This window comes from Microcaecilia unicolor, chromosome 5 (assembly GCF_901765095.1).
Source record: "Microcaecilia unicolor chromosome 5, aMicUni1.1, whole genome shotgun sequence".
NCBI lineage: Eukaryota > Metazoa > Chordata > Amphibia > Gymnophiona > Siphonopidae > Microcaecilia > Microcaecilia unicolor.
In genome coordinates, this window is record NC_044035.1 from 5435115 (window position 1) to 5453769 (window position 18655).

General features: G+C 46.5%; 1 protein-coding gene across 1 annotated transcript in view; it reads right to left on the reverse strand.

The window, feature by feature from the left end:
- Positions 1 to 18120, reverse strand: part of INPP5F (inositol polyphosphate-5-phosphatase F) — a 182596-nt gene extending 164476 nt beyond the window's left edge. Inside the window, exon 1 of the mRNA XM_030202612.1 lies at positions 17926 to 18120. Coding sequence (XP_030058472.1) covers positions 17926 to 18022 — 97 coding nt within the window. The 5' untranslated portion in view covers positions 18023 to 18120. The remainder of the gene's footprint in view (positions 1 to 17925) is intronic.
- Positions 18121 to 18655: the final 535 nt, after the last annotated feature.

Here is an 18655-nt window from a genome sequence, read left to right on the forward strand (position 1 = left end):
AAACTCTCTTAAAGAGACACTTACATTTTTTTTTTTTTTTTTACTCAGGAGATTAAGGCAACACCTGATCAGGCCCACAGCCCCAGGCGACGGAGGAAAGGTAGGAGGGAGACCGGGAAGGAACTGGTACCAACAGGTGTACACCACAAGCTACAAACAGTCACTCAACCCCTGACTGTGCTAAACTAGGCCCAAAGGACACCAGTAGCCAGATCAAACCAGAGCTGCACAGAGATGTCCCTCCACCTGCTAGATAGAGAGAATACTGAGGTTTACTTAGCTGCACAGGTCCACATATAGCAAACCTCGGAGGTTCTCTCTATCTCCACCTGCTGGTAGAAGGACACAACCCACAAGTCTCTGGATTGATCTGTGAGTCGCTATGGAAGTATGGATTTTTACTATTAACCAATTTGACCTGTTTTGTAATGGCATCAATCAAGTGCAATAAAACATATTGGCAGGACATAATATATCTATACCTGCTTGTTGCCTTCTTTTTCAACATGTGGTCATATCTCTGCCCAGAGTCTGCACATTGTTATACTCTGGGCAGAGATCCTAGAGGCCACATCAAAAGTGTCATAGGTGCCCCTGGCCAAGAACTTATGACACGCCTTCTGCTGCTTGACCAACTGACGAACAGAGTCAGCCTGCTCCAGTGAGAGAGAGTCTGCCAAATCAGACATACTGCACACCAAGGACCACAAGTAAAGGCTCATGTAGAGGTGGTATGATTGGATACAGGAAATGAGCATGAAGGCCTGATACATCTTCTGCCCAAAAGAATCCAGGGTTCTAGCTTCTCTGCTAGGGGGCACTGAAGCATAGTCCCTAGAACTCCTGGCTCTTTTGAGCCCATATTCCACCACCAGGGAATGATGAGGCAACAGGACCTATCAAACCTAGGGGAAGACTAAATCCGGTACATGGTGTCAATCTTCTTGGGGAGGAGAGGAACTGACAGAAGGGACTCCCAGTTCTTCACCTGAACAACCCATGAGATCCTATGAAGTGGGACAGTCACAGTCTCTGTATGGAGGACAGTCGTAGTCCGGGACCTTGACCATCTTAGCCCTGGGTTCGTTTTCACTTCCAAAGGAATTGTGATGGCAGCCACCATCTCCTTCACAAAGATGGGAAGAAAAGGCTCTCAGGTGACTTCCTCCTTTCCTGTGGCGCAAAGGAATCACATGGAGTCATAGGACTTCTCCAAGAAGTACTGTGGATCCTCTTCTGAGTCCCACGAGCGATCTTCATTGGTGTCAACCAAGATCTCCTCATGGGAGGGCCAAGACCGAGCCCTCCTTGATGAAGAGGTACCATGGTCCCGAGAGGGGTGCTGAGGTGTTGGCTCCGGCCTCAACTCCAGTGAAACTTTCTCCAGCAACATCGAGGGTGTGCCAACAAGGGTGGCAGTCGACGTGGAGACGGTAAGCAGCATCGGAGATCTCACCATGGGCTGATGGCCATGCAGGACTGTAGCAAGAGGTATGGCTGGCATAAGCACCCCAGACACCAATGCACTCTACAAGAATCCCGCCAAAAGCTCAAGAAGCAAGGCCTGGAGGTGCTCATCAAGGGCCGACATCGGGAAAGGCTGCAGTGCTGGTGAAGAAGCAGGAGCCTGGTCATGGCTGTGTGGAGGCTCATGCATTGGCACCTCCTGAATGAAGGGGGAGAGGTCCTCCTAACACTGACCCTTCTTGGGGACAGGTGAAACCCTAATTGCCCCAGTGCTCGTGCACTATGCAAAGAGGGGGGTAAATGCCAATGCTTCTTCTGACACCTGGCATCAATGCTCCCCTGTGCTGAAGAGGACGACAGAGTCCTTTTGTTGCCTGTGAGTTGGGTCCGATGCCGATCGGTCCCGGGGGGGGCCTGCATAGTGGTCAGCAACAAGGAAGGTGGAGACCCACTCGATACACGGTCACTCCCAGTGTGCAAGGGTCTCACAGACATATGGACCAACGCACCCGATGCCAATGCTGAAGACACCAATGCCAACTCCAACGTTGAGGTTTCAGACTTGACACCAAAACCTTTTTTCTCCGAGCCTCTATGGCCAACTCTTCTTCACACGAAGATAGAGAATACAGTTTGCAGGGGTATGATCAGGCCCCAAACACTGTAGACCACAAGGGTGTCTTTGCTAGAGATGGTCCTTTTGCACCGAGTGCAGCACTTGAAACCACTGGGAACCTTCAATGACATGAAAGGAAAACCAGCTGTGGTCAAATCAAACGACTCAATGGTGCTAAAAAAAGGGGAGCGCACCTGAAAAAAAGAAGAAGAAAAAAATCCATCTGGAGCACAAGCCTAAACACAGCCTAGTGAGCGCAGTAAAACAAAGAAAACTTTGAAACGAGGCATGAAAATAAACAAAATATACAGGGAAGGAATAAAATAAAAACAAACCCTGAGAGAGGTATCAAACATATAAACGGCGAGTGACCGTACTCACTCGCAAATGCGCAGTAGAGACCTTCTCTGCCCCGCCCCCACGTCAATACGTGATGACGGGGGCGGAACACAGAGGGTCTGTACTGCGCATTTCTGAGGGAGGGACACCGCCGTCTAACGCTCCCCCCACCCGAGTCGCCGCCGCCACCCACCTTCTACCCGGTCGGGCCCTCGCTCCACTATTGAAACAGCGAGGGTCCGGGAACGCAGCACTGAGCTCTGCTGAGCTGCCGACTTCGCCCTTCCTTCTTCTTCTCTGCCTCTGTCCCGCCCTCGACGACGTTACGTCACACGAGGGCGGGACAGGCAGAGAAGAAGAACGAAGGCCAGTGCTGCGTTCCCGGACCCTCGCTGTTTCAATAGCGGAGCGAGGGCCCGGCCGGGTGGAAGGTGGGTGGTGACGGCTCGGTGGGGGGGGGGCGCGAACTCGGAGGGGGAGGGGCAGTGGCGAACTCGGCAGTGGGGGCGGGCCTTTCAACCCCCCCTTCCTATAATAGCCCGTTTTTACGGGCTCAAAGTCTAGTTAAAAAAGAAAAGGCACAAAAAGACCAGCAGCCCAAACCAGCTGTGAGAAGTGGAAATGAATGCTTCCTATCCTCACAGTGGAAAAAAAAAAAAAAAAAAAGAGAACTGCTGGTCCCATGCTCTTGCGGCAGGTGGAAAGGCATTTGCATATGCACAGTAGAGCGCGTCTCGCACTCAAAAGACCTATTTTAAGCTTATTACAAGCTCCAGACTGGCAACGCAAACTCCGCATTACCCACATGTAAGAATTATAGGCCTGTTTGTCCTCGGAGAAAAAAAAACCAAAAACATAGAAAAAAAATAAGATGACAGTCCAATAAAAAAAAAAAAAGGTATCTTCTTATTTTCTTTTCTATGCTTTGTTTTATTTCTGTCTATTACCTTTAAAAGTGGACTAACACGGCTACCACACCACTTTACTCAACTTATTCCTGAATTCCATGTAACGTTGCTCAAAATGATGCTCAGTGAGTAATGAGTTTCATAACTTAGGCTCACAAAAGGCAAATGTAGAGGCAAGAGCAAGTACTAAAACCTTATTCAAATGCAACCAAAGCAAAAAGCTTATGAAAGAGTCAAGCAACTGGACAACCAAAGGATAAAAGGAGTGCTCAGGGAGGATAAGATAACATAACAACAGAGAAACTTAATTATTTCTTTGACTCCACTTTAACTGAGGAAGATGTTGGAGGTCATATCGATAATGGAACCCCTTCTTTGATGCTCATGATTTCTGGCAACTAAAGCAGATCGCTTTAAAATCTAAAAGACATCATAGAACAAATTAAACAAGCAAAAAAAAATCACCAGGAACAGACAGTATTCACCCTATGTCACAACAGTCAGGAATAGTGAGCCCTTGGGCCGCTGTCGATAACCGGCAGCAGCAAGCGAACCACCTCCAAGCAGGGAGCAAGACTGAGCACCGACAGACTGGTATAAGCAGGACTGGTATAGCCAGACTGGAACTGAAACGGTAGGTGAACAAGCTGGAATACACAGGACTGGAATGACCGAACTTCACCTGCACTTGACCGCCATTCCCTAGGGGTTGAGCCCCTAGGTGCGGGCAGCCGGCAGGACTTATAGGATAGAGCAGGTAATCCTGGAACAGACAGACTAGAACAACAGGATTCAGGATTCACACACACATGGAAAGGGTTAGGACTCAGGATTCTCACACAGGATACAAGCAAGCTTGATTGAGACAGGGTAGGACTGAGAATTTACACACAGGATACAGGGTTCTAAATAGCTAGACTGTACAGACAAATAACAGAGCAAGACAGAAGGCTGCACACAAGGCAGCCACAAGCAGAGACACTGGAACAAGCAAAGGAAAGGGGAAGCTAAGGATAGGCAGCCACAAACATGGCAGAAGGCTGCACTCAAAGCAGCCACAAGCAAGGCAGAAGGCTGCACTCAAAGCAGCCACAAGCAAGTCAGAAGGCTGCACTCAAAGCAGCCACAAGCAAGTCAGAAGGCTGCACTCAAAGCAGCCACAAGCAAGTCAGAAGGCTGCACTCAAAGCAGCCACAAGCAAGTCAGAAGGCTGCACTCAAAGCAGCCACAAGCAGAGACTCTGGAACAAGCAACAAACACACACAGACAAAAACTCATCTGAAGAGCTCGTTGCAAAGACAAAGCTGAAGGGTTTCCAGGTGCCTAATAAAGGCAATCACTGATGAAGTCACAGGTAAGGGTGCTGCTTAGTTACAAACCACCCAAGCAAGTCCGGCAGACTGGAAGATCCGGACCGGACTAGAATGACTTCTGGAACAGAAGGAAAGCAGTCCATAGCAGCCACCAGACCTGGCCACTGGGGGGCGAGGTGAGCACAGGCATGGACACAGTCACAATCGTGACACCCTAGAGTTCACAGAGAAGGACTACCAAAACAATCAAGAGGACGAAACAACTCTCATATGAGTAAAGGCTAAAGAGGTTAGAGCTCTTCACCTTAAAGAAGGGGGATAGGATAAAATCCTGAGCAGAGTGGAAGAGGTAAACAAGTCGATTTTTTACTCTTGCAGAAAGTACAAAGACTAGGAGAAACACCATTAAGTTACACAGTAATACTTTCAAAGCAATTAGAAGAAAATATGTTTTCACTGAACACACAGTTAAGCTTTGAAATTCATTGCCAGAAGATGTGATAAAAACAACATTTAGCATACCTGGTTTGGAAAAAGGTTTGGACAAATTCCTAGAGGAAAAGTCCATAAACTTGGTAACCCTTTAGTGGTCAATGTTCCCATAATAAGCCATATGGGGACAGATTGATGGGAACATTGGACACTACAGGGCTAATGCAGACCTGGGAAAAGCCACTGGTAGCATAGAATCTTTCTACTTTTTGGGCTTTTGCCGAATTCTTGTGACCTGGCTTGGCCACTGCTAGAAACAGGAAACTGGGCTAGATGGGCCTTTGGTCTGACCTAGTATGGCAATTCCTATGTCATATATTATGAAATTGGTAACCCATTACTAGTCATCTATAACCTATCATTCAAAATGGCCATAATAGTTCAAGATTGGAGGGTGGCCATACTGGTCTGGCCTAGAATATGGCCATTCTTATGTTCGTATAATGCCAGATTTTAGAAAAGGCTTCCTTGGTGATGCAAGAAAACTATATACTCAAGAGCCTGAATGTTGGTGCAAGCAAAGCAGTTGAAGCAGTGGCGTAGCCAAAGGTGGGCCTGGGTGGGCCGGGGCCCACCCACTTAGGGCTCAGGCCCACCCAACAGCAGCACACATTTAGTGGTAGCCAGTGGGGATCCCAAGCTCCACAAGCTGAAGACCTCGTCCTGATGGTGCTGAAAACATTGCTCTCCACTTCAGAAGTCTGAGCTTCCTAAGCTGCCGATACTGTCAACTGCGAATGCTCAGTTTTCAGCGCATGCCTACTGCAGGCTGCCAAGGTAGAGAGCAGTGTTTTCCTGCCAGCTGAGATTCTTTTTTAAGTTGGTGGGGGAGGGGGGGAGAACATTTGTGTCCACCCACTTCTTGTCTAGGCCCACCCAAAATCTGCTGTCTGGCTACGCCCCTGAGTTGAAGTGATACGAAAAGTCAAAATTACTCACTATATAGACAGACAAAGCTTAATGGGAATAAATCAACATGGGTTCCTCAAAGGCAAGTCTCCTTACCAATTTATTTAACATTTTTGAAGACGTAAACTAACAAATGGATAAGTGAGCCAGTTAACTTCACATATTTGGATTTTCAGAAGGCATGAGGCAAAAGACACTCATGAGAGGTTCCTTCAGAAATTAAAAAGTCAGAGGCAGGAGGCAACACCCTTTTGTAGATCTTAAACCAGCTAAAAGATAGACAACAGAGCAACAATGAATAGTCAATTATCCCAATGGATCTGAATGGAGACCTGTGCTATGATCTGGAGAAATAATTCTCACTCACTCATCAATCCTATTTGCAGATGAGACAATTATTCAAAAGTATTAAAATGCCTCAGGATTGTAAGGCCTTCCAGAAGGATCTTGTGAGACTAGGAGACCTGAGCATCTAAATGGCAGATAAAATTTAAATGTGGACAAGTAACAAATGGTACATACAGAATTTTTTTTTCCTAGCTACAGGTACAAAAATGTTGGGTGCCGAGATAAGAGTCAACATCCAGGGGGGAAAAAAAAAAATCATCATTCTGGATCTACATTGAAGTATTCAGCCCAGTATGTGCAGCTTCTATGCATTATCTACTACTACCCTGTTTCCCTGAAAGTAAGACATCCCCCGAAAATAAGACCTAGTAGAGGTTTTCCTGAATTGGTAGATATAAGGCCTCCCCCGAAAGTAAGACCTAGCAAATTTTTGTTTGAAAGCAGGGCCGCCAAGAGCCGGACAAGGCCGCCGCCCCCCCCCCCCCACCCGAGGTCGCCGGGCCCCCCTCCAACCACCCTCTGTCGCTCCCGGAACTAACCTTAAACGCCTCCTTTCACCTTCGCAGCAAGCAGCAGCAGGGCAGACCTCTCCTTCATTACGTCAGGCGAGGGCGGGACACGGAAGGAAGGAGTGGGCTGCCCTGCTGCTGCTTGCTGCGAAGGTGAAAGGAGGTGTTTAAGGTTAGTTCCGGGAGCGATGGAGGGCAGGCGGGCCAACCCCGATCCAACCCCGATGTTTCCCTGAAAAATAAGACAGCCCCGGAAAATAAGACCTAGCGCATTTTGGGGGGCAAAAATTAATATAAGACAGTGTCTTATTTTCGGGGAAACACGGTATAAATCATTTCTATGATCACAGCTTATAAAGCAAATGCGAGTGGACAGGTGTGGAATCAGTGACCTAGAAAGCCTACCGGGTCGGAGGTTCCAGGCCCAATGGGAACCGTTATGGGATACTCTGACTCCCAGGGGGAGAAGCCTTCTGTTTAATTTTTAATATTAAAAAAACAAAAAATCTAGGGCATGGACATTGTTGCTGACACGGGGCAGAGGCAACCAGGGTAAACAAGACTTAGGAAGCACTAGTTAAATACAGGAATCAAAGTGCGGGTCATATAGGGGGGAAAACCCTGCCATCATACGAGCTAGCTGAGGCTAGGCTCTCACAGACTCCTGAGGACACATTGGGAACGGGAAGGAAGGAGAAGGGAAGAGGGCGGTGGAGGGATGGGAGGTAGGTCAGAATTGCATAAGACACTAAATACATGAACCAGAGGAAGGGTATCGGCAGATTTCATGACTATGAGAATGACATCTCTCTGGTGGGAGATCATTTGGTCCTGTTGAGTTTACAGCATAAACTCGCTGATTTGAACATAGAGTGTTGATTCTTAAGGTAATAGAGGCGTAGTGAGGAGGGGAAGGGATGATTCGCTGGGAGGAAATACTTGTTAAAACAACGTACGAAGACAGCCTCTACGGAGGAACATTAACTTGTAACCTGGCGGCTTGTTGAAATTGTTTTGGTAGTAAATGTACAATTTGCCACCTGTTGGCCATTACTGAATTGCCAAATGATAAAGTGTGGCATAACAGGATGTGGTGTACAGACAACAGGTCTCGGCTCTAAAGTAACGTATTGGTATTTGTTAAGTGCACTGGACTTCTAGATATCTACAAGCTGTGTTTGAAAACAATAGTGTTCTGAAAAGAAACCTTTAACACTTGTTGGAATGTTGAGGGATGGGGGGGGGGGGTAGGGGGAAAAGAGAAACTTACGATGATGCAGTGGGAGAGACTCACTGATGTGTGTAAAATGCAACTAAATGTCAACGGTTATATATGAGAAATGTCAGTTTGTTTACTCTGCTGATCATCAATAAAAATTCTTGATCCATAAATCATTCCTATAGCGCTACCAGTCGTACGCAGTGCTTCACAATTGAACATGAAGAAAAGACAGTCCCTGCTCAAAAGAGCTTACAATCTAAATCAGGACAGACAGACAGGACCAATAAGAATAAGGGTAGAAGGACACATAGGAATGATTCTAAATGGAATGTTGCTACTATTGGAGATTCTACATGGAATGTTAATGTTGCTATTCCGCTAGCAGCATTCCATGTAGAAGCCTGCCCTTGCAGATCAGCAAGGGCAGGACGTCAGACTCACAGAAACAGAAGCCTTCGCGGCCGCGTTGCTGATCTGCAAGGGCAGGCTTCTACTACTACTACTACTATAAATCATTTCTATAGTGCTACCAGTCGTACGCAGCGCTTCACAATTGAACATGAAGAAAAGACAGTCCCTGCTCAAAAGAGCTTAGAATCTAAATCAGGACAGACAGACAGGACAAATAAGGGATAAGGGTAGGACAAACAGATAGGACACATAGGGAAAGGGATGAAGAACAAAACATCTGTATAAGTCTTTGATATGCAACAAGAAAAGGTACAGAGACGGGTGACAAAAATAAAAGGAATTGAAAACGTTCCTTGTGAATCCAGAGCTGTAATGAAAAGAGCCCCTCCCCCCCCCCCCCCCAAAAGCAGTGGTTTATGGAACTGTGTGTGGAAGTCGGGTTGTGGGGGGCCACGGTCAGAATTTGGATACACCAGCGTGAGGACAGCTGGCTACGCGGCTGCTCCACATAAGAGGTCTCCTCACTCTTTCACACTGAAGCACAAGTAGAGGAGCATTGATAACGTTATAGCATTTTAGACACTTAAGGGTTTTGAATAAGTTTGCACATTGAGACAATGTAATTGTAGTATTTAGCACATTGTCACTAAAGGGTGTTTAAGATGGAAGTTTCAATAATTATAACAATTATTTAACAGCTGCAAATATTCATAAGGCTGTATTGTGTGTATAGTGTGCAAGAGGGAAAGAGATGGGCAGGTGAATGCTTGGGTCTGTGTGTCTTTTTTCGTGCCATCTTTGACCAGCTGTTTCCCTTATTTTCCTCATCACTATATGTTTCTATTGCCAAAAGTGTTCGAAGGACAAGGGAGGAATACTTTTATTTTATTTTTGTTACATTTGTACCCCGCGCTTTCCCACTCATGGCAGGCTCAATGCGGCTTACATGGGGCAATGGAGGGTTAAGTGACTTGCCCAGAGTCACAAGGAGCTGCCTGTGCCTGAAGTGGGAATCCAACTCAGTTCCTCAGTTCCCCAGGACCAAAGTCCACCACCCTAACCACTAGGCCACTCCTCCACTGTTGCTACTATTGGAGATTCTACATGGAATGTTGCTATTCCACTAGCAACATTCCATGTAGAAGTCGGCCCTTGCAGATCACCAATGTGGCCGCGCAGGCTTCTGCTTCTGTGAGTCTGGGAATCAAAGTCAGTTCCTCAGTTCCCCAGGACCAAAGTCCACCACCCTACCCACTAGGCCACTCCTCCACTGTTGCTACTATTTGAGATTCTACACGGAATGTTGCTATTCCACTAGCAACATTCCATGTAGAAGTCGGCCCTTGCAGATCACCAATGTGGCCGCGCAGGACGTCAGACTCGCAGAAACAGAAGCCTGCGCAGCCTTCTACATGGAATGTTGCTAGTGGAATAGCAACATTCCATGTAGAATCTCCAATAGTAGCAACATTCCATGTAGAATCTCCAATAGTATCTATTTTATTTTTGTTACATTTGTACCCTGCGCTTTCCCACTCATGGCAGGCTCAATGCGGCTTACATGGGGCAATGGAGGGTTAAGTGACTTGCCCAGAGTCACAAGGAGCTGCCCGTGCCTGAAGTGGGAATTGAACTCAGTTCCTTAGTTCCCCAGGACCAGAGTCCACCACCCTAACCACTAGGCCACTCCTCCACTGTTGCTACTATTTGAGATTCTATGTTGCTATTCCACTAGCAACATTCCATGTAGAAGTCGGCCCTTGCAGATCACCAATGTAGCCGCGCAGGCTTCTGCTTCTGCGAGTCTGACATCCTGCACGTACGTGCAGGACGTCAGACTCGCAGAAACAGAAGCCTGCGCAGCCTTCTACATGGAATGTTGCTAGTGGAATAGCAACATTCCATGTGGAATCTCCAATAGTAGCAACATTCCATGTAGAATCTCCAATAGTATCTATTTTATTTTTGTTACATTTGTACCCTGCGCTTTCCCACTCATGGCAGGCTCAATGCGGCTTACATGGGGCAATGGAGGGTTAAGTGACTTGCCCAGAGTCACAAGGAGCTGCCTGTGCCTGAAGTGGGAATCGAACTAGTTCCCCAGGACCAAAGTCCACCACCCTAACCACTAGGCCACTCCTCCACTGTTGCTACTATTTGAGATTCTACATGGAATGTTGCTATTCCACTAGCAACATTCCATGTAGAAGTCGGCCCTTGCAGATCACCAATGTGGCCGCGCAGGCTTCTGCTTCTGTGAGTCTGACGTCCTGAACGTCAGACTCACAGAAACAGAAGCCTGCGCAGCCTTCTACATAGAATGTTGCTAGTGGAATAGCAACATTCCATGTAGAATCTCCAATAGTAGCACCATTCCATGTAGAATCTCCAATAGTAGCAACATTCCATGTAGAATGTCCAATAGTATCTATTTTATTTTTGTTAAATTTGTATCCCGCGCTTTCCCACTCATGGCAGGCTCAATGCGGCTTACATGGGGCAATGGAGGGTTAAGTGACTTGCCCAGAGTCACAAGGAGCTGCCTGTGCCTGAAGTGGGAATCGAACTAGTTCCCCAGGACCAAAGTCCACCACCCTAACCACTAGGCCACTCCTCCACTGTTGCTACTATTTGAGATTCTACATGGAATGTTGCTATTCCACTAGCAACATTCCATGTAGAAGTCGGCCCTTGCAGATCACCAATGTGGCCGCGCAGGCTTCTGCTTCTGTGAGTCTGACGTCCTGAACGTCAGACTCACAGAAACAGAAGCCTGCGCAGCCTTCTACATAGAATGTTGCTAGTGGAATAGCAACATTCCATGTAGAATCTCCAATAGTAGCACCATTCCATGTAGAATCTCCAATAGTAGCAACATTCCATGTAGAATGTCCAATAGTATCTATTTTATTTTTGTTAAATTTGTATCCCGCGCTTTCCCACTCATGGCAGGCTCAATGCGGCTTACATGGGGCAATGGAGGGTTAAGTGACTTGCCCAGAGTCACAAGGAGCTGCCTGTGCCTGCAGTGGGAACCGAACCCAGTTCCCCAGGACCAAAGCCCACCACCCTAACCACTAGGCCAATCCTCTCCATTAAGTTGTAGTTAAACAAACACACACCTCCTCTAGGACTCCTCTCCGAGTTATCTTCCCAGTTCCTTGCTCTAAAGCTTAAGGGCTTGAAAACCCAAGAAATGAGGACATTTCCCTGGAATTTATGCATATAACAATGACGTATCAATGGCCAAATAGGTGCCACTGATGCATGCAACTGGAGGGCAAAGAAGGAAGCACTATGACATCTTCTACATGAAAAAGAAAGCCAAGAATAAAAAAAAGACTGTCCTGAATGACTAACTGAACAACATTTTCAATCACCATGGAGATCTCAGGAGGATATTTTCTCATGCCAATTATTGGCCTAGTAGAGTATCTGACTGCAAGCTTAATCAAGTTTTTAAAAAATGCATGCATTTGGTATTTATATAATGTATAAGGATCATTTATTTTTATTTTGTCTTTTTTTCCAATCTATTTATTCCAGGGTACATTCTGAAAGTGAAAACAGTCATGAATTACATTTCCAAAATAAGACACAGACATTTTTCCACAATCAACAAGAAGCAAAATAAGAAAGAGGAAATTACATCAAGGAAAAAAAATTGTAAACATCATCAGAAACATGCCATGATTAGCATTCTTGCATGCAGCATTCTGGTAGCACTATTAGGGAAACCTAGATTATCAGCGGGGGGTTGTAATAATGCTGTAGTGAAAGAGCTTTTCAAGCCAAATAGCTCCTAAACATCTAAAGAAGGGAACCAGGTAGCTCTTGAACAATTCTGTACATCATATTTGAATGGCTCTTACAGTGCAAAGAACCCCGAAAGCATTCCTACAAGATTTACGAGAATTAGTGGAGCTTCTTCCTTCTGAAATGCCGTCTTTTTATTCATTCTGTTCTGACCTGACGAAACATTTGTTCAAGATCAGCCAAGAAATATACAATTAAAAAGGTATTATGAGAGCTTTTTGTTAACCTTTATTTAATATAAAAAAAAAAAAAAAGACACTGGTGCATTAGAAACCAAATACATCAAGCACTTGCTCTCAAAGAACAATGCCAACCTGAAGAGACACATACTAAAATCCTAAACCCCTCTATGTGACTCGAATAAATGAGGAAAGAATCTTCTTCCTACTGGGGGCTGCAAACTGGAAAACAGAAGAAGTTGGATTCTACATAACCCTACTACTACTACTACTTAACATTTCTAGAGCGCTACTAGGGTTACGCAGCGCTGTACAATTTAACAAAGAGAGACAGTCCCTGCTCAAAGAGCTTACAATCTAATAGATGAGTGAGACAAATATAGGACAATCAAGCCATTGTGACATCACTGATGAGGTTGGCTCTTAAGCATTGGTGGAATGAGGCATTATGACATCACAGTATCAGCTCTGGATACCAGAGACTCTTCACACTAAGGGGGGAAGTGGGCCAAGTATAGGACAGTCGAGCCATTGTGACATCACTGATGAAGTTGGCTCTTAGGCATTGGTGGAATGAGGCATTATGACATCACAATCTCAGCTCTGGTTAAATCACTGCTATATGTAATACTACTACTACTACTTAACATTTCTAGAGCGCTACTAGGGTGACGCAGCGCTGCACAATTTAACAAAGAGAGACAGTCCCTGCTCAAAGAGCTTACAATCTAATAGCAAAATAACTACCAATAGGAGTGCTAGTACAAAACACCTCTTCTGTACTAAAAGGAGAAAGGAAAATCCCTCAAGAATCAGAGACCAAGAAATTGTCCCTATTAATAAACAAATTTTCAGGTGCACATTGAACATGCGTTATTATTATGTATTGGTATTTACTATATCGCTTTGACTGAAGCACAGAACTAAGCAGTTTACAAACTAAAAAGGTGAACAAAAAAAAAAAATAACAGAAAAAGGGCTACCATTCTGGGACACTCTGACACCCCTTGCGAGAAGTAGGATTTTGAACTGTTAATAGGATTAGTAGGGGGAGGGTGGAGCGGGAGGGGATGGGAAGGGGGGAGGTTGGGGGGGGAACAGGGAGTTACACAAAATCGATGACAATTATTTGTGGTGTTTATCAAATGGTCTGTACAGTGCATGATAGTACTTTTCCATGTACTGCGTTTGTGTGTCATCAATAGAAGTTGATTAAAAAAAAAAAAAACAGAAAAAGAACAATGCCAAATAGGAGAGAAAAGAAAATAACAACCCAAGCAAACAAAAATAAAGGGGAAAAACAATAAAAAAATAAAGGGAAAAAAAAAAAAAAAAAAAAAAAAAAAAAAGAGTAAAAGGTGAGGGTAAAAAGTGGTCACAAGGCTTAACCACAATCATCTAATATAATAATTTGCTCCTGCAACATTCCAATGTCTCTGCCTGCGTTCATAACCATCTCCTGACGTCACTCTCCCGCAGTAAAAGCCTGCTTGTCTGACGTCAGGAGATGGTTACCGCAGTGAGAGACATTGGAACGTTGCAGGATGAGCTTCAGCCCTTCCTCCAAACGCACCAACATCTCCACCCAGGGCCGCTGAGAGACTGGGCTGGGCCCGGGGGCCCCGCCCCTGCCGCCCTCGCCGTCACGCCCCCCGAGGTCGCTGCTGCCGTCGCCGCCACCACTCACTCCTCTCGCCTCTCACGTCACTGCCCCTGGAGCAGACCCCAGAGGAGCGCAACGACGTGAGAAGCAAGAGGAGCAGCTGCAGAGCCGACAGCCAATGCCTGATGGCTGCCTGCAGTGCCGCGCTTGCTTTTTAAAAACATTTTTGGTGCTTTAATTAGCTCTTTTTGTTTTTGTAGCGGCCGCTGCTGCTCAACAGGAGAAGCAGCAGTGACCGGAAATGGGAGCTGGCGCCGCGTGTTTCATGGGAGACTTGGCAGGTCTGTGTTGGGTGGGTGGGCCTAGATGGAAAGAAGAGGCTAGAGAGAGAGAGACACAGGATGGAACAATCGGGAGAAGGGGCAGACGGATGGAAGGATGGGGAGAGAAAGAGGGAAAACAGATGGAAGGATGGGGAGAGAAAGACACTATGGAAGGATGGGGAGAGAAAGAGGGGAGATGGATGAAAGGATGCAGAGAGAAAGGGGAGAGACTGGAAGGATGTGGAGAGAGAAGAGGCACTGAACAGAAAACGGTAGAGAGATAGAGAGACACTGGATAGAAGGAGGGAGAGAGAGACATTAGATGGAAGGATCAGGAGAGAGGGTAGATGGGTGGAAGGATGGGGAGAGAAAGAGGGAAGACGCTGGATGGAAGGGTACGGAAAAAAAAGGAGACACTGGATGGAAGGATGCAGAAAGAAAGAGGGGAGACATTGGGAGGGGGTCCTGAGACCAGACATGGGGAGGGGGGTAGGTATCTCTGTCACACACACACACTCCCTCTCTCTCTCTCACACACTCTATGTCTCACACAGTCACTCTCAAACACTCTCTCGATCTCATACACACTCTCTCTCTCTGACACACTTGCACCCACACTCACTGTCACACACACACACTTGCACATTCACTCTCTCTCTCTCACACAGTCACTCTCACACACACTCTCTCAAAACATACACACTCCGAAGAAAACCTTGCTAGCGCCCATTTCATTTGTGTCAGAAACAGGCCTTTTTTTTAACTAGCTGACACTGAAAGCCTACTAAAAAAGCCAAGTCTTAATAGCCGTTTTAAATTTAGGAGGGGACAATTAATTTCTAAAGGAAGACTATTCCAGAGTTCAGAGGCTAGAAAGTAAAACATTTATGTCTGATAAGCTCTGTAGGCCATTCAGGGGCCGAGGATGGCCATTCGTTGGTCACTGATGGAGCGAAGCAGCCGCAGAGGGGAGAACGTATAATGAGAGAAGAAAGATATAATCGAAGTCCCAGATGAAAAGCTTTAAAAAGCAAACAAAATAACTTTTTATATGAGGAGGTACTGGCAACCAATGACGGTTCTTAAGGAGAAGTGAAACAGTCATATTTTTTTAGTGAGACAGATTAAGGGAAAAAGGAAAGGGAACGGGACTTGACATACCGCCTTTTTGTGGTTTGCAACTACATTCAAAGCGGTTTACAAAGTGTATACACAGGTACTTATTTGTACAACTGGACGTGTTTTTAAGAGTTTGCAACTTTTCCAATGCGGCTTGAATTAGTCCAACGAAGATAAAATTACAATAGTCCAACTTGGTAATTAATAATTAAAGAACAAGGGCATGAAAAGAGTCACGATTACAGTTTAGGAACTCCAGAAGGGAGCTCTCTTTGACAATGCAAGTGTTAATATTAGCACTGAACCTGTGAAACTGAAACCTTCTACATGCCCTGGCATAGCAGTGAGGTTCACTGTGGTCATGGAATGCACAAAACTTAACCTTTTGCATATACCACCATATGTAAAACTACATGTAACATAGTAACATAGTAGATGATGGCAGAAAAAGACCTGCACAGTCCACCCAGTTTGCCCAACAAGATAAACTCACAAGTGCCATTTTTTGTGTATACCTTACCTTGATTTGTACCTGTCTTTTTCAGGGCACAGACCATATAAGTCTGCCCAGCACTATCCCCGCCCCGCCTCCCACCACCGGCTCTGGCACAGACCGTATAACTCTGCCCAGCACTATCCCCGCCTCCCAACCACCAGCCCTGCCTCCCACCACCGGCTAAGCTTCTGGGTATCCCTTCCTTCTGAGCAGGATTCCTTTATGTTTATCCCACGCATGTTTGAATTCCGTTACCGTTTCCAAATACGCTAATCGAAATCTCCTTTGCTTCCCATTCCCGCTTTCTTCTGGCTCCCTATTTTATGAGATGTCCCTGCACCACTGCCTTCAGCGCATCCCACAAATTCCCATCTGTGACCTCCCCCTTATCATTGACTGTACAATAACTCTGAATAACCTCCCGAATGTCATCACATGTAAGCAGAACCCTCATTTCGTTCAACCATGTAAACACAAACAGAACCTCAACTCTAAGATAAGTGTCCTAGCTGCTTCATACTTCTCAATCAGAGAAGCTAAGTATAGTTGAATTATGAAGAAACTAGTAAGAAAGGCCGTATAAGTCAGCCCAGCACTATCCTCGCCTCCCAACCACCAAGCCCCACTGTTTGAAACACTAAGAACATGAAAGTTGCCCTAATAGGTCAGACAAGGGTCCACCTAGCTTAGTACCCCATTTCCAACAGCGGTGAATCCAGGTTACAGGTACCCAGTACAGTCCCAGAAAGTAGCACGATTCTATGTTACCTTACCTCAAGGAGAAACAGTGGTTTTCCCCAGGTCTACCTTACCAGTTTATGAACTTTTCCTCCAGGAATTTGTCCAAACCTTTTTTAAGACCAGCTACATAAGCAGTTGCCCATGCCTAAATCCATTGCTGCTAACTTTGGGGCTTATTAGTTTAGTATTACAACTTAATCATCCAATATAGCAGGGTACAAGAAAATATCGACAAATAATTTAACATTTATTTATTTTAGTTGGACTTTGCTCACACCTTTTTCAGCAGTAGCTGAAGGTGAGTTACATTCAGGTACTCTGGATATTTCTTTGTCCCAGGAGGGCTCACAATCTAAGTTTGTACCTGAGGCAATGGAGGGTTAAGTGACTTGCCCAAGATCACAAGGAGCAGCAGTGGGATTTGAACCAGCCACCTCTGGATTGCAAGACCAGTGCTCTAACCACTAGGCCACTCCTCCACTGCAGTTGTTACTCTGATTGTGAATGGAATCTTGTCACTCTTTAGGATTCCAGAATCTTGATATTCTTTGGGGTTCTACATGGAATGTTGCTATTGTTTGAGCTTCTGAATGGAATCTTTATTTATTTATTTAGATTTTGCTCGCAGCTCAAGGTGAGTTACATTCAGGTACTCTGGATATTTCTCTGTCCCAGGAGGGCTGACAATCTAAGTTTGTACCTGAGGCAATGGAGGGTTAAGTGGTTTGCCCAAGATGTCAAGACCTGTGCTCTAACCCCTAGGCCACATAGTTTCCACCTAGGCACCAACTTTTCAAAATTATTGGGGTTGCCTCTTTGTGGCCACAGTCATGGGATTTGTTCAATAGTGGAGGTGCTGAAGCACCCCCCAGAGCCGGATCCTATGAATTTCACCCTTTCTTTCCCTGGTCCAGCTCCAGCATCTGAGCAGGGACTGTCCTTCCATGTTAAATTGTACAGCGCTGCGTAACCCTAGTAGCGCTTTACTAGTAGTTATGGGAGCAAAAGACATCTCTGTCCTTGGTCCTCATCCCAAATGTGTCAGGTGGATGGAGCCAGCAGGTCACCCGTGGTCTCCCCCTACCCCCGGAAGCGGAAGAGCACCTTGACTTACCGGCTCTGGCCTCCAGGCTGCCGTCCTTGCGGCTGCACCACAGCGCCTTGTCGCCGCTCTGCAGGATGTAGTGGTCCTTGGCTTGGAAGAGCTCCATGTCGCCAGCGCGCGACCGTCGTCACGCGAGCCCCCAGGCGCGAGAACAGCCGCGAGCACTGGGAAGCCGCTGGGGCTTCGTCTCTCGCGCAGGAGGAGGAGGACTGGCGGCGGCGGTGCCTCTTTCGCTCGCGCGCCCGCTCCCTCCCCCTCGATTCCCCGCCTATATCGTGCGCGCGTGCCTGCCCACCCGGCTTTGCACGTGACAGCGGCCGTCACCCAAACAGAAAGAGGAGGGCGGCGCTGAGCGCTAGGGCGCGACGCCGCTGCTGCCATGGTGACAGACTTTGGGAGGGAGGTGCTGCGACGCTGCTCCCTCAACCGGTCTGGGCGGAATGTGCTTCCTCCCCCCCCCCACGCTTTGCAACTGTATTCCAAATGCTCCTCTGACCTTGCCCCCACTACCACCACCATCTTCTCTCGCTTTAGCTGCTGGACTGGTTCTGTCTCTTTCTCCCCCCCCCCCCCCCCCCCCACACACACACCCCCCACCCTCTCTTAGGTCAGCAGTCTTCCAGCTTTTTTGCCTATTACCTCCATCCCATGTGCAGTTTTTCTCCTCTCCCTCTCCTCCATCCACTTCCAACATTTTTTTTCTCCCCTTCCCTTCCATCCATGTCCAACATTGCTCCTT